Source organism: Ceratosolen solmsi, unplaced genomic scaffold (genome assembly GCF_000503995.2).
Source record: "Ceratosolen solmsi marchali unplaced genomic scaffold, CerSol_1.0 scaffold7, whole genome shotgun sequence".
Lineage (NCBI taxonomy): Eukaryota > Metazoa > Arthropoda > Insecta > Hymenoptera > Agaonidae > Ceratosolen > Ceratosolen solmsi.
Window position 1 is genome coordinate 732,397 of NW_011948413.1, and position 17,052 is coordinate 749,448.

Consider the following 17,052-nt stretch of genomic DNA (forward strand, 5'->3'; position numbering starts at 1 on the left):
ATAATACAGATAATGAATTGTCATTTATGCCAAATATAAGATTTTTCGATTGTTCACTTACGGACTATTCCTTTCTCGGATCTTTCCGTAAGTTTATACAAGCGTAAGTGTTCATGCATAAAATTAGCGGTACTTCTTCAGTAAATATGTGTGATACTCATATATAAATGATCAAAGTACTCAAATGAAACCATTATTTTTAAATCATTTGAACATTAGAACATTAGATTATCTCATTGGTTTAGTTACATCAAAATCTAAAATTATTCAATTTGATATGAATAAATACTATTATTATTTAAACGAAGCCATTTCGACTGCTTAGTATATGCTATTTTTTGTTGTAATTATTTAAAATAAATTTGTATATAAATAAACAAGTGAAGTATTCAATGACTATTTTTATTTAAACTAATTTCAAAATTATTATGTAAGCATTAAATCAAATACACAGTAAAAATATTTTAAAGAAATAATAATTACAAATGTAAAATAAATGATTGAAGTTTAGTTTCATAATTTTATATAATATTACATAATTTATTATTATTTATTTTTTATTCATGAATAAAATAATAAACATTAATACACTAAATAAAATTGATTAACAGTTGTCATTCCTTTACATATCAAATAAATCATTTATTTACTAAAAATATTAATTATAAAAACAATTCAATATAAATAAATTTAATTTTAGTGTAGTACACAAATACATATCCCTATAATTTTTTATGTAAAATCTTTATAATTAAATGTAACTATTATTTTAATCAAATTAAAAATTATTTGTCAACTCTATGACAAAAGGCCGAGATCAACTGGATCTACTAATTTATATCTAAGAATACATTCTACAAACCACATAAACGGTAATGATTTTAAAAATGGCATATTATATAACATTCTATTAGTTTCAGAATTGGAATCAAAATAAATTATGTAATGAGTACATTTATGTAATGAATGTTTAGAATCATGTGCAACATGGAAAGGACTTACAGAGCCCTGTATATGTTCAGGTTTTGGTTCTCTTTTTAATGTAATTCCATCACCTGCCGCAACAAGTTTCATAAATCTGTCTTTGGTGATTTTCATTTCTTCATAATTAATAAAATCGTAGTTTTTTATCGCAAAGTAGAAACAGCAGTTATTAAATAATTTGGGATTCTGTAATAACAAGAAATTAAAAATGTTATGTTAATGTTAAAGAACTTTAAAAATTAAATTCACTCGTGAATAATAAAATCTCTACTTGTTTTTCCATAGTTTGTCTAGCACGAGTGGAAGCATCATCTAATTGTAGAGGATTTACCTCAAACAAGGATAAATCATCCACTGTGATATTAGTACTGTCATTGAGTATTAATAAGCCTATAAAATATGAAAATGAAATTTAAGTAAGATACATAATATGTATGTACAATATGTATTCAACAACATTAAATTATTATTATAACTTACAGTCACTGCTCACTAGCCATTTTCCATGTAACATTGTAAGTAATATATCAAAAGTTGGTTTTATATAATTTGCTGCATTTGTATCAATTATTACATGACTGACTGCAGGACTATTATAAAAAATTTAAAACTTTAAAAGTCCTTTTAATAAAACAATAATATAATATAAAAATAATTCTATTACCTGAAAGTATTAACAACTTTTAATTTCTTTTCAATTCCTAGCTTTATGAGCAGTTTTTGGTTGTCATGACTCAAATCTGAACCATACAAAACAATTTTTGTTTCTGTACTTATTTGATTCAGTAATTTATGTTCTAATGTTTTATTTAGTTCACAAAATATTTCTGATTTATCAGTTAAATCTTGCGAATGTTTAAATAATTCAGCTATGTTTTGTGATTTACAATAATTCCTGTTAATAAAAAATAAATTTACTTCATTTTCTAAAACGAAATATTATAATAATTCATATACTAACTCAGGGTGCTTTCCTACATTATCAAATACCTTTTTATTAGCATTTGAATTCATTAACAATAAAGCTATGTCATAATCATCATTAAGTACCGCTTCATGTAGTGCTGTTCTATTATCATATCCATGCATGTCTGGTAAGGCACCACCTTTTAAAAGAGCTTCACAAATATTATACAGTCCAAAACTAGCTGCTTCTTGCTAAAAATATATTATATTTTATAAATCATTACAAAATTTATATATTTACACAATTTTACCAGTGGTGTCCACCCTGCAAAATCTTTTGTATTTGGATTTGCTCCCAAAGTTAATAATGTTTTAACACGATCTTCATTATTCTACAATCGAGATCAGAGAAAAATATATTTTCTACTTGAAAATTAGAAATACTATTAAATAAAATATACAAAGTATAAATGTAACATACAGAGCGAGAAGCAATATGTAAAGCTGTTTCACCTTTCTTATTTTTTTTATTAATATTCTTTGTTAAGATTTCATTAGTTTTATTTTTATTATTTTTGTTTATTAATGAGAATTTTGAATTAGAATTTGTATTATTGTTCTGTAATCTGAAAATAAGTATATATATATATTTACAAATATATATTCATACATAAACTTATTTATATATATTTCATTTTAATTAGTAAAATAATAACATTTTCATTCTTATTGCACACATATTTCAATATGCATGATATATTTTTTAAATTATTTGAATTGAATGTAAAAACAAAAATCAAAATTATTTAATTTAAAATTTACTTTGGCCATGTAAATATTTTGAAATCTAAGGACTAGAACGATATAAAATAACAACTTACGATAATCCTACTTCTTCTGCAATTACGTTTAAATTGATTATTAAATCAGATACATCTTGATCTGGACATATATCAGATGCTTTTCCTGGTATTTTACATTGTATACATTCGCTCTCATTTTGTATGCATTGCATGCAAGCAAAGTGTCCACAATTTAAAAATTGCTGAGGATCATTAAGAATTTTTCGACTACAAGATTAACAAAGTTTTTAAAATATATATATATTATGTCAACTACAAAATTATGTTTATATTCTGAAAGCTTACCATTTAGGACAGGTTAACTTCTGAAAAAAAATATTTAAAATTGTATGTGTTTTTACCCATATAGTATCCAAAGGCATTTTTTTTTAATTTACTATTTTTAATTTTTATGAATTACAATTTTAATTCACCAGCAATAATTAAAAAACATGTAACAGATAAGATTTTTCCGGCCATTAAAAAATTGAAATTAGTTAGAAATAAGGTTAGGAATGATTTTAATCATAAATGCTTAAAATAATTTTACTATGGATATATTGCTGCAGTTGTTTTTAGTGTGCTATAAAATTCATTTATTTTATTATTCATTTATTTGCTTTATTTATAAAGCAATAAAAGTAAGCTATAGATAGATTTAAAAATTTTTTGAAATATACGTACGTTTCAATTTTCCAGTTGACAGTTATTATCATTGACTTCCTCTGTGTTTATCAAAAAATTATTGACGAATTTTTTGGAAATTAAATTTATTCAAGTGAATATTATTCAAGAATATAAATTTAACATAATTTATTATTTTTATAGTTTATACAAGGCATAAAAATATATCTGTATTTCATACATTTATGTTCATATATATATATATTATGCAAATATATCATAATATTATACAACATTTTAGAAAGGTTAACTGATTACATTTCTGTAAATTACGCAATCAAGAACAAATTTATTTAAATTTAAAATAGTCTTACTACTTAATTAATTTTTTACTATCCACGAAATATAGTAAATATAGTAAAGTACAGTAAATATAAAAAATTTTTTTTTAATAAATTAATATTACTTTAGTAACATCAATATTTTATGAATGATTTTAATTATTCTTTTCAATCAATGTATCATATATAAAAAACAATATTTTGTTACACAAACATTTATATCAGGAGAATTTCACTTTTAGTGAATATATGAAAAAAGAATTTGAGTTTATTAATAATATCTAATTTTGTTTCTAAAATAAGTTAAAACGTTAAAAAAAATTATAGATCTCATTTATAAAATAATTTTATAAAAAAAAATTCAATTTTTTTTTAAATTGACAATAAATATAAAAAATAACAGAGAGATTGAATATTACTGTAATACTTTTATAAATATACACGGATGTAAATATTAAATGAAATTGTATTTACCTAATTTTAATTTAAAAAATTGTTATGCTTAGAAATAATTTACTCATTCAATTAAATAAATTATAAGTACGTATTAAAAAGGTCACTTAATTTTGTTAATGATTACATATTTAAATTTTATTTATCAACAATTTGAGTTTCTTTTCATTAAATTTTATTACAATAACAATAATCATTTGGTAATTTTTTTATATCTTAACAGATCTGATCAATCACAGTAAGTTCTAGTATTTTTCTTATTTAAACATAATTAATTCCTTAAACGCATTTTTATACATATTGTAAGCTTCCAAATAAATATTGTCATTTTTTCTATAAAAATACAGAACAGATGCCTAGAAGTAAGGTACAAAGGATCATTTCTGCAATGCTCTCACATGAAATTAACAACTTTACAAAACATTCATGTGGAAAGAGAGAGCTCTCACAGTTGAATCTGTTTCAAAAATTAAAAGTTTCATGTAGCTGAGAAGCGTAGTATCGCGATCTTCATTACAACTTTATAGTTCAAAATATACTTTACTTACATGAATAGTAGTTTCCGCAAATAAAAACTAAATAAAACAACTGTCTATCATGTTAGAATAATTATCACGTTAGTATCTACACTTGTATAAATAAAAGAAATGAATAGAAAAACAGTGAAATTGTGCACATTATTACATGTAATATTTGGGAGACGTATCTAATTGATGAGTATCTCGTAATCGTTAAAGGGAATTTCTTCACCTCCGAATGGGATGTACAGACATCCATGGGATGGATGGACCTTTCCAAGAGTCAGTGTATTCTGATGATTGATACGGCCAACAAAGAGTGGCTCCCCATCTTCGGTTTGACCTGCAGGTAAGGCGTTTGGTGGAATGTTGTTGCCACTTACTGGCATCCACATAGGGCTGCAATTGCACAATACCTGAAAAATTTAAAAAAAGGACATTACTTAAAATTAAACTTGTTAAATAATAATAAAGACATTAAATAGGCTCCAAAGTCTTTCTATTTTTTTATATGTGAATTAAAAAATGTTTTCTACTATTTGTATTATAAGTGTGTATTTTATAATAATCAAATAAACTTTGATCAGACTGGTATAAGTTATGAATGGTAAACAGATTGATAGAAACAGATATTTATTCTAAAATATTTGTTTTTATTTCATTATAATAATTATATATTACTTTTTAATTCATTGATATATTCTATTATAGTCATTAATTGTACCTCAATAATAATATTAAGGTATATTCTTATTGTGTATTTATACAGTTTTATGTTTTTCGACTAAGAATATAAGTGAGTTTCGGAGTGACAAAATTAAATAATCTTGTAGAATTTCGAAAACTAGAAAGATACAAACACATCACATTATTTTACTTCATAAATTTCATATTTTACATTTTTTTAAAAAATCTGCTGTTCACATAAGCTTGTATTTCTTCTGTTAAAATGTGTTTTAAAAATAAAAAATGAAAGATTGACATGAAGTTTAGCAAAAATATTATATTATGTTTAATATCAAATTTAATATATTTAATTTATTTACTTTTAATTTTTCAAAAATAATAGAATAAATAAAATAATAAAATATTTAATGAATATTAAATTAACATTTTATAATTAGAATGATTATTATTTTATCGTTAAAATCTATTTGCAATAATTTTTGTGTATTTAATTAAGTATAATATAGCAAAAATATTATTTTTATAAATTAAAAATTCTAAAAGTAAAAATTGATTCACATATGGTTTTATTAATATCATTTAAAGTTTAATTTATTTAATTTATATTTTGTTTTTATAAAGATAAATTCAATAAATATTTACTATCGACATCATAATTATTATAAACATAATCCTATGATTTCATTCATTATCTTCTTTATTCGTGATAATTTCTTTATAAAATTAATATTTTGAGTGTAGAGTAACAAATTAAATTAGTTTTTGTATTTGAAAATAAATAACATTTAATTGTTGGAAAAAATTATTGATCTTTATTAATCTCAAATTTTAAAACTATTTTTAAATCAATACATGCATGTTTTTAAAAATTTGGAATATTTGAATAAATTGTACAAATTATTTTTAGTTGTTTTAATTATTCACGTTGATTACAAAATAATTACTTTCATCAGGATATCAAATAAAATAAATTTAAAAAATCTATTATATAATTTTCTATATTTATTTTTATTTTTAAATATAATAAATCTACCTTTGACCTATTTTTAATAGCTCATATTATATGTCTATAGAATTACATATGTTAATTTGAGTTTATAAATTGCGATTTTTAATTTTTGTAATAGCTATAAAAATAATAAATGATAATGAATTTTTAATTAATTTAACTTCACTAGTGTTATTTTTTATCGAAAATATATATTTTAATTATCTTTGATACATATGTATTAGCAACTTTTAATTTTATGCCCATTTAACTAACTCGTTTTTTATTGTTGAAGCATATTTTACGTAAGTATAAGTAAATAGAGGGATAATAAGATGAAAAAATATTGGATACCTGGTATTCAGTTTTCGTGTGCTCGAGACCGCCCCAAGCCACGTAACAAACACCGTGGCTAAATTTGACTTTACCGGGTAAGAGGGCACCCTCATGGTTGGCTCTGCCAATATAGAGGGGCTCATCGTCTTCACCACCTACAACGGCACCTGGAGGCAGCACTCCACCTTTCACATCGGACCAGATAATGCTACTCAGCTGATCATCAGGTGCCGACGGCGTTGGTGCGGCCACTGTTGCATCTACAAATTTTCAGTTCTGGTTATAAATGGGACTCTACGATTCAACATTAAAACGATTTAGAGGGCCTTTTTAATTAGGCTAATGGAGATTATAGGTTAGCTTGTGAATAATTTGGCAAGTCTCATTCCCATTAAATCAACTTTCCGTTTTAAATATTAGAGAGAGAGAGAGAGAGAGAGAGAGAGAGAGAGAGAGGAGGAGCAAAAGAAAGAAAACACATACATTAATTTTTTCTGTTGATAATTAAAATTGTTTGACACTGGGTAGTTGCTTGTTCTAATATAAAAGTGTTTTCATTATTAATATTAGAAATTATTCTTTTAATATTATAGATAAAATCATTTCCTATTTATCATTAAAACAATCTTTTTAAGAATCTCCAATTGAATACCGGAAAAATTAAGAATTTATTTATAGCAGCACAACAAATTAGAATTATTAATTCAATAAATTTTATTTGCATGCAATACTTATTAATAAACTGATGACATGAAACTATGTACATATCATAATATATCTTTTTATTAAATTGATTAGTAAAAAAACGCGAATTAAATAAATTATTTTAATATACTAAAATATAAGAAAATATGTCCAAGCCTTTGAAGTATTAAAAACATTAAAATTAAATTAAAAGATTAATCAAAAGAGAAAAGCAGATATGAATATACATAATTCGTAAATTAATTGTTATTTTTTTTAACTTTTAGATAATATAATGAATATAAATTCTTAGAACTGTTTCTACATATCACAAAAATTTATTACAATGATTCATTGAATTTATGTTTACCAATAAATTTACAAAGACAATACCCTTAAAATATCTTTAAAAATACAAAAACAAGTTTTACAAATATATTGTCTAACATTTGAATTATAACTTTTAGGTTTATTTTGTTATTATTATTTATTTATTTAATTAATTAAATTATATTAGTTGTTTAATTTAATTTATAACATTTAATTTTATAATTACAAGAAAGATCAACAATAAATCCCATTATTCTGTGAATGGTTATGAAGTTTGAAAACTATAACTGATTATTCTTAATATTCTTCCTAGTTCTGACATACAATTATTGAGAATTATTTCTAAACTTATATATGCGTAATATTGATTTTTTTTAATAATTAATTCTAACAACAAAAATAATATAATAAAAATTTATATATTAATTTACAAATTTTCTCTATTCAACTTGTACAACCTGAATCTATTACGAAAACATACCAGTTACGTATATATAGACAGAGTCAGATTATTATAGAAAATGTGAATATGAACTTCTATATCTATATAACTAAATTCTGCATAATGCGATCGAACAAATATCTATAAATATATTAAAAAAGTAGAACAAAGTTATGAATTTATGTCTTTATTTAAAATTTATTAATATTATTTAATCGATATATAATTTGCGCAATAGTTCAATTCATAATTCATAATATAATTTGCGCAATATTTCAATCAAAGCATTCAATAATTCAATACTAAGATATGATTTAACAGATCATTATCATTTTATTTATTCGGTTCAAAATAAAATATCCGTCAAGTCGATATTCATCATTTGTTTGCTGTCACGTAGACTATTACTTTTAAAATCTCAAGGACACTCACTGAGAGATCGTTATTATTTGTTTCTCATTCCTTTACATTTCTAGATATAGAAGAAAAAAAATTGCATGCAAGCAATTGCATTTCAGTGCAAAAATATTTGTAAAATGTTATTAGTATATTAATGTTAAAATTTTCATGCTGAAAGAACTCATTTCTGATGTTTACAAAATAGTACAAACTTTGATTTACATTTCACGCTTTAGTATCCGTATTTATAACTTTCAAGTATAAGTAAAGCTATAAATAAACTTAAGCATTAAATGAGCAATTAGTTTGATTATGAACAAGTACGACCTAAATATAAAAATGGTCATATATTTGATATCCACACTTTGCTAGTTTTTATTTTTTTCAAACATGCAGTAGATATTTATGATTTAGTTTTTATTCTTATTTACTAAATTCAACAAAATAAATCTTGCATGTTCCTTAATGGAATATTCAATAATATAATATTTGAGAAGATTGCAAGTTACGTTATTACAAAATCTATAGAAAATAGCCTAAAATATTATCGAATATTTTATATATACATAGCATTGAAAATTAGATATTATAATATATTTTAGGTTTTCTATTTTTTATAATATATAGAGTATTACATTATTGTTTTCTTTCCTTTAAATATTTGTTAAATTATACGTGCAAAAATAATGATTGTTATCGAAAAATTAATTTAAAAATTATAGAATTAAATAAAAAATTCCATTTAAATATACGTTATCAACTCCAAATTGAACCTTTGAAATCGACAGAAATTTCATATTGTAAACCACTTATTTAAAAATTTATGATTAAAATTTGAAAAATGTTATGATAATTATTACATTATAATTTTAAAATAGAATTGATATGCATCAATTATAATGTAATCTACTTGAAGCTAAGCCATTGTATGTTTAAATGCATGTATTTACAAATATTTATCATCTAAAACTTGTTTTCAGTTAAATAAAAATTGTTTCTAAAAATTTAAAGACATATTATAACAACTAGATATACATTTTTAAATAAAACATATATAGGCACCGAAAATACAAAATATTTAATTCTTTAGAAAAAGATATTTTTTAGTAACCTTATAACCTAATTTATGATTAATATTATAATTTACATGTAATATTGTTATAAAATTTATATACTTTTTTACTATTTATTAATAACACAAAATAAAAATTTATATTTTTAATAAACTAATGTATTATATTCAGTTTAATTTCTGTCATTATTAAGTTTATTATTTTATGTTTACAAATTACTATTATGTAGAATATATTTTATGGATTGCTTTATTACTATTAAAAATTTATATGAATTAAATAAATGAAATTATTTTTAAAATGTTATCGGGAAAAATAAAAAATAAAACGATTGTGTTAGAATTATTGACTATAATTAAATACGTACTACCACCATAATGACCGGCGATACATCTTGCTGTAGATATTTAGATTATAAAAGGTATCACTCCAAAAACATACCAAAAATAAAAGAGCAATATGAATTAGTAAAATTAGACAATTTATTTTCATTTTTGCATTAAGATTTAGTTTAAATAAAATTGATTTGGACAAAATCTGATAAAATAAAAATAAGACATTCTAATGAACATTTATATTTTATCATCAAAAATAATATTATAACATAAGTCATAAAATCAAATTTATATGCATGTAACAATTACTAGTATTCTATAAAGATATAAATAGAATTTAAATATAAATAAAAGTAAATATGAAAATATATTTTCAATGATTACTGATCTTAAAAACAAATGCATTAAAATAAATTTTAATTATTCTTCTATTATTATTGTTATTAATACAAATGTCACATTGACAAGTAATAAACAGTAATTCAATATGGTCTATGTCTTTTGCTTAAACTTTACCTTCAATTAGCCACTCGCCAGAAGCACCCCAACCAGTACATACACCAAAGTGAGTAATTTCAAAGGGCTCGGGATCAGTATAACTAAGAAAAGAACTTTGCTCTCCTTCCATTCCCACTGTGATTTCACCATCATTCCACCTATAATTTCCAATATAAATTATAAAAAAATATAAATCTAGATGGAACAATAAGGTAAATAATTAATTTACCTTATCCAAAAACCACGTAGTTCATCAGCACTCAGAATATTCGGGGTGTTTACTTCGATAACATCAGGTTTCGTTCTGTTTTTGCGAACAACAGATTTTGAATTGTTCCAACCGCCGATAAAAACCTAGATTTAATTCGTTAAAATTACACTTTTAATGTTTATATGATTTTAATTTCAATTTGTAAATTTGAGAAAATAAATTATTTTAGTTTTGTCATAAAGCGTATTGTAATAAGCTAACATAAATTTTCTTTTTTTAAATATAACTTTTATCTTACTCATAGAAATTTTATATTTTATTATAAATTATGCAAAAAAATTTCATAGTGTATTGATTTTATAAATAAAAAATAATTAATATAAGAACCTCCCACATGGGGTCGCTTTCATTGGGTCCTGTAGTTAAGGCTATGTGAGCATCATTTGGTGCCTTGATACGGAATTGAATTTGCCTACCGTTAACAGGATAGAAACGGTATTCCAATTTGTTATCAGTGGATAATGCTGTGGTAAGAATATGTATGTTAATGCAAGAAAGACAATTACTGTCAATATACAAACGAATATCGATAAACAACAATTAAAATTAATAAGGTTAACAAAATTTCTATTTATGAAAATCGTTCAAATAGTGAACAAAACTAAAGTTAATAATTTGACGAATAATTATATACTAATGCACAAATAGTCAAAATAATCTATTGTTTTTCGTACAATAGATTTAATAATACATTTCTATCTATATCTATAATTCACATCTATAAATAATTGAAAATTTCAAATTGTACTTACAAATCTAATTTTTTTATATAAATACTCATGTTTACAATTTTAATTTATTTCTAAAAATTTGACAAATAATTAATATGATTTAATATAATTGAAATTTTATATAATGTAGATCGCGAGATATTATTTTTTATTTATCCGAATTAAAAAAAAAACAGAGTATTAAACAGATCGATAGGTTGAAATAAAAATAATTTTATTGGAAAAGTATATATCATATTAAATAGTCAATATTAACACAAGAGCTAGACGCTATAAAAAAAACTATTAAGTAGTTTGTATGAATTCATCTTTATATATTTATCCGCGGAAAGATTTTGAAAGTCATTAATATTTTATTTAATAAAAATATCACCTATATGGTAATATGGTGATTTATTAAAACCATTTAAAATTTATTTAATCATTTACTTGATGTATCATTTTTGAAGATAATACCAAATGATCGATGCTTGATATAAGAAATATTCATTATTATATAAATCTCTACATAATTGCATATTTATAAAAGTATAATGTAAATCTTATAATTTTAAAGAATATTATAATAATAAAAGTTCTTATTTATAGACATTATTGGAGATGGTAAAAAAATATTAATAAACTACAATTGAAATCGTGACTCAAACATCAATTTTATTAAAAAAATTCAAGTGAATAATGCAATTATGAAAGTGTTTAATAAATTAATCAAATATTTTAATCCTGTATAATCAACAAAAGATTGCAATGATGTGACGATTTGAAATCTATTTACTTAATTAAGGATGCATGGATTATCCAGTATTTAATGGATAATTTGAGAAAATAACATTACATCTTGAGGTTTATTATATCATCATATGAACGAGTCCAATTATAAACGCAATTTTCCTCTAGTGTCTGCAAAATGAACACGAAATTGCAAGCGCGTGCTTCCGAACATACACACGTGCGTATCCTTTAGGCCTACTCGATGTTTCATTAGTAATTTAAAAATTTTTACCTCAATCTAGATTATATTAAACGTCTAATTCATATATAGAGAAATTTTTTAAAATTTTTGTACATTTCTTCGTTATTAATGTATTAATAGATAATTAATACATTTCTTGCAAGATATTTAAATAATTAAGAAATATATTTTTAATTTATCTATATTGAAATGCATGTTTATAATATATGAAAAATAATAATCTTAGTTTCTTAAATATAAAATCATATTTATGAATTTAAATAATTTTTATCCATAATTAATCACAAATATTAAATAAGTTTTTATTTTCTTGTTAATTTAATAATAAATATATATTAAAATGAAATACAAGATAGTATCGCATCATTTTTAATAATGAGATATAATTTTATTATCTATAAAAATAAGAATATTTCTTTAAATCCGAAAATAATAATTAGAAATAGCACAACACATTTTAAAATTTAAATGGTGAATATAAATTTGTTATTGGATTTTTCTCATTATATACGAAAATTAATAAATGAAATACAGTGAAAATATAAACTGTAACTATCAAAAAGCTTACTTATCAAAATTATCAAAAAAAAAAAAAAATAATTATGAAAAAGTTTTAGTCAATTGTGTACTATGCTACTTATAGTAAATATTTATGACTTATTAAATAATTATCAAATATTTGCGATTCATAAATTTAATACCAATACTATTTTTTTATAAACTGCATTTATTTAATAAATATCTTTTAAATGGTTTCAAATGTATTTCTTAACTAAATATTAATTATTAAAAAAGCCTATGGTTATTAACGTTCTCAATAAAGTATATTTTTCTAAAAAATAATTCGTTTTAAATGATGTAATAACATCGAAAATATATGTTAACCAAATACAATTTACTGAAATAACTAATAGTTTGAAATAACTTATAGTTATTAGTGATCTTAATAGAATATATTTTACCTAATAAATAATTAATTTTAAAAGATATAATAGTATGTACATACCATATTGTTTATATTTTATATAAATAAAAATTTATGAGGTTTAGAAAAACTTTTGTATTTAAAAATGGAATTCATTAATTGTTACGATTTACAAGGCAGTTAATGTTTACGAGTATAAAAAATAATTTAAAAATAAAATAATATATAAATTAAATTCGAAAAAATGGATAATTCGAATTTCATAAACAGTATTAGTGTTTTTTTAACTTTATGAGATTGTAACAAGATTTCCTTAGTAATAAAAAAAATTTAATTTGAAAAATAGTAGTTTATAATTTTAATTAAATAAAATACCACATTATCAAGATTGTTATTACAAAATCAAGACATGCGAATAACAAAAGAAGTAATTGGATAACGGTGTGTAGATGTTTGTCAGACGGAACATCCGTTACTTTCCGCTGATATTTAATAACGCCTTTTTCTTTTCATCTAATACTGCAATATCTTTTCATCTATTACATCTAATAATACAATATTCTTCTCTAATAATTTGAGACTAGGAATTATTTAATAACTACTTACCTAGTTATTCGTAAAGTATAATAATATAATTTACGCTATTCCTTTTTTACTATTTAAAGTTAAATATATATTTTTATGAATGTTATATATTTATGCATTTGTATTCATATTTTTATAAAATTGTAGTAATAAAAAGGAATTTTTCATTTACATATTTTTTGTTTTATATTCACAGATTCTCTATCGCAATTAAAAATGAATTTTATACTTATTTCCTATTAATTAAATTTAATATTTAGTATTTTAAAATATGTAATAGTATAGTTAATATTCTGTACAGAATACATGCTAAAATAGAATTCAAATTTCGTTGTTACTAACTTAACTAATATACAATCAATATCTATTAGATAAATTTTAGACATAAATATATATTTACTTAAAGGAAAACAATCCAGTGTGAGTCATATTTTGAAACGAAGCCGTTTATTCGAAGAATATTATATTGTTTACTAATTTTAACTTTAAATCACAATTGTAAAGCGTAATATCATCTCAAATATTTCTAGCCATCTCAGCTATCAATGTATATATTTATTATTTTATCAATTTATAGAATATAGTTATGACTAAAATATATTTTATTTTTATAGGAAAAATAGAACCTTATAGAAAGAATGAATATTTATCTTCTACTATTTTAATCAACGTTTGTACATTGCATTTTATTACAAATTAAATTGAAGATTAACTGCAATATCAATGAAATAAAATAAAATAGCAAATTTTTAAAGTATCCTCTTTTTATTCAATATCTTATGATTATATATATATATATATATATATATATATATATATTTATTCAATATCTTATGATTATATATATATATATATATATTCGAATATTAGTTAATTTGTTAACTAATAATAAATATTATCTTATATCAAATACATTTTTGAGTTTTTTCTCTTTCTAATGTACCTCCATTAAACGAATATTTTTTAATTTGAATGCTTTATATGGATTTCAGTATGATAGAGAAATATCTGATTGGTATTAAATTTTTTTCATGTATCAACTGAATTTTAGTTTCACAGTTAACTGTGTAGATTATGACTTTACTTTGCCTTCATTCCTATATTTAGAAAAAGAAAAATAAATTCAAATTATAAAACTATCGTTCTAACATGTGGTAAAGTTGGTTCTTTGACATAACATCCAATATGACTATCCTTCATACAATGAAGTAGTACTATACTGCAATAAAGACAAGAAATTGGTTCGAATGATTCTGTATTTTTAAAAATGTCCTTTAGTCTTCCTATAATATAATCAAAATGTCTTTCAATTTTCTTTTTCTTCCGAAGTTTTATTATAATAAATCCTGCTTTTGGATAACTTAATTTGTTTAATTAAAAAGTTTTGTGCTTTATTGTTCCTGATAGAATAATTTCTTATACTTGGATATACAATATATGTTTATCATATTCAAACATAACGTCTCTACCTAAATAACGTAAAAAATTTTCAATAATAAATGTATTTAAGCAATTATGCTATTAATAATATACTCAATAGTCGTAATTATTATTTAAAATTTAACGACTGCTGATTTCACTTGTAAGTAGTTGATTATCTCATTACTAATGAGTTTAATGGAAACTGCGGAACTTCTACAATTTAACGATTTAACGAAAACGTAATCATTATATATATCGTTCATCTAATGCATGTGATTCGTTTCTATTGATTTATAATAAAAAATCGCATGGTACGATATGTTATTATCACAATATATTATAATAATCGTTGTATTATTTGGCATTAATAGTTTTATTGGTATAATTAGTTAATCATATGAAATATAATTTTTGTATTAAGAATAGTATGTTAAGTATTCTAAGCTTATATTGAGTATTGCTGCAGATACATTCAGGAAATACAAAATAAAATATAATATTTAAAGAATTCTTAAAAAAGAAAACTGCTAGTAAACAGTTAAAGCAAATAAAGCTATATGTAGGTCAGTTCGTTATTGATACGTTAAGGCAGTGTTCGGTGCTTTTTATTTTCAATAATAATTATCGTGTTTACGAGAGACGACAGTACACAGGAAAAAACTAAGCGCAAGGTGTTATAAATTGAAAATGGTAGAAATAAAAACTGGCAATAGCATATCATTATCGGAGGATTTTTCAGCATAGTGCATATATTTCAAATGCGAAAAAAAAGAAGCATAAAGTTGTTACTGTCGTTGAACGAGTTTAAAATTCAATAATACTCACTGATAGCCATTATCGCTCCTTAATGATCTGTCTGTTATTAGTATCAATTGAAATGATAAAACCCAAGTTTCGCGCAATTACGATTCACACAACGTAGTTACAAGCTACGGACTGCAAAGAGAATTGAATAACGAAGAAGACGCAAGTGACACACGGCTTTACATTTCTCACGAACGTCGTGGTAATAGAGTAGGACGGCCAGAGTCTCACCATTCTTCTCTGACTTATGCGGAATCAGCTTTTAGACCACTACCCGCGTGCAAAAGAGCAGACGGCGGCGACATGGTGGTGGATCCTTGTATTTGCAAATATCGCTGACTAGTTTAGTTATTAGGTCCCTTACAAAGTTTTGCCGCGAAAGTCAAACGAATGTGTTCCAATCTACATATGCTGAAAAACTATATTTCTGTTTCAATAGCTTTTTATTATAATGAATAATATTAGATGGATTATTTTACCTATTCTGCACACTTTACGTCATTTTTAATAATTTTTTAAAAATAATTTTAATACAAGTAAAGAGAATATTATCATTTAATAAAGAGAAATATTATTACTATTAAAAAATACGAATTACTATTATTCAATAGTTTTATGAAATAATTTACAAATGTAAAGAGTAAGAGTTCAAATATTTTTACATTATTTTTCAACATTATAAATAATTATAATTGACTATTTTTTAGTAGAATTATTCAAATTACAAACATATCTCATTGTAACAAATGTGCTTCATTAATGCATACTTTTTTAAAATTATGTTTATTTCTTTAAAAAAAGTAACTAAATGAAATAACAATTTTCAAGAACAGAAAAAAGTTGAAGCCATAAGATTTCAAATGAAATGGTTTTTTATTTAGTACGCTTATATATAAATAAC

At 22.5% G+C, this 17,052-nt stretch overlaps 2 protein-coding genes across 3 annotated transcripts; both read right to left on the minus strand.

Annotated features, from left to right (window-relative positions):
- Positions 1-707: 707 nt before the first annotated feature.
- LOC105367603 (BRCA1-associated RING domain protein 1) lies at positions 708-3,196 on the minus strand. Its single transcript, XM_011506371.1, has 10 exons — positions 3,039-3,196; positions 2,772-2,960; positions 2,498-2,516; positions 2,372-2,464; positions 2,202-2,282; positions 1,946-2,142; positions 1,649-1,879; positions 1,465-1,574; positions 1,256-1,374; positions 708-1,170 (listed from the first exon to the last, which is right to left on the minus strand). The coding sequence occupies exons 1-10, from the start codon at positions 3,113-3,115 to the stop codon at positions 799-801; spliced, it is 1,488 nt and encodes a 495-aa protein (XP_011504673.1). The 5' UTR covers positions 3,116-3,196; the 3' UTR covers positions 708-798.
- Positions 3,197-4,847: 1,651 nt separating this feature from the next.
- LOC105367151 (C3 and PZP-like alpha-2-macroglobulin domain-containing protein 8) lies at positions 4,848-16,426 on the minus strand. Of its 2 annotated transcripts, XM_011505781.1 has the most exons (7): positions 16,173-16,426; positions 11,039-11,175; positions 10,670-10,794; positions 10,459-10,598; positions 9,975-10,004; positions 6,698-6,939; positions 4,848-5,084 (listed from the first exon to the last, which is right to left on the minus strand). In XM_011505781.1, the coding sequence occupies exons 1-7, from the start codon at positions 16,180-16,182 to the stop codon at positions 4,857-4,859; spliced, it is 912 nt and encodes a 303-aa protein (XP_011504083.1). In that variant the 5' UTR covers positions 16,183-16,426; the 3' UTR covers positions 4,848-4,856. The 2 variants fall into 2 exon arrangements, with proteins under 2 accessions (XP_011504083.1, XP_011504091.1); XM_011505789.1 differs by lacking the exon at positions 9,975-10,004 and having other exon boundaries at positions 16,173-16,425.
- Positions 16,427-17,052: the final 626 nt, after the last annotated feature.

Bases quoted from the DNA above. Each gene is read 5' to 3' on its own strand.
- LOC105367603 (XM_011506371.1), bottom strand. From the start codon at position 3,115: ATGCCTTTGGATACTATATGGGTAAAAACACATACAATTTTAAATATT. The intron at 1,880-1,945 runs GTTAGTATATGA...TTTTATTAACAG, and splicing joins AATGTAGGAAAGCACCCTGA to GAATTATTGTAAATCACAAA. The intron at 1,575-1,648 runs GTAATAGAATTA...TTTTTATAATAG, and splicing joins AAAGTTGTTAATACTTTCAG to TCCTGCAGTCAGTCATGTAA.
- LOC105367151 (XM_011505781.1), bottom strand. The intron at 10,599-10,669 runs GTAAATTAATTA...TGGAAATTATAG, and splicing joins CTACGTGGTTTTTGGATAAG to GTGGAATGATGGTGAAATCA. The intron at 10,005-10,458 runs GTAAAGTTTAAG...AAATATCTACAG, and splicing joins TGGCGAGTGGCTAATTGAAG to CAAGATGTATCGCCGGTCAT.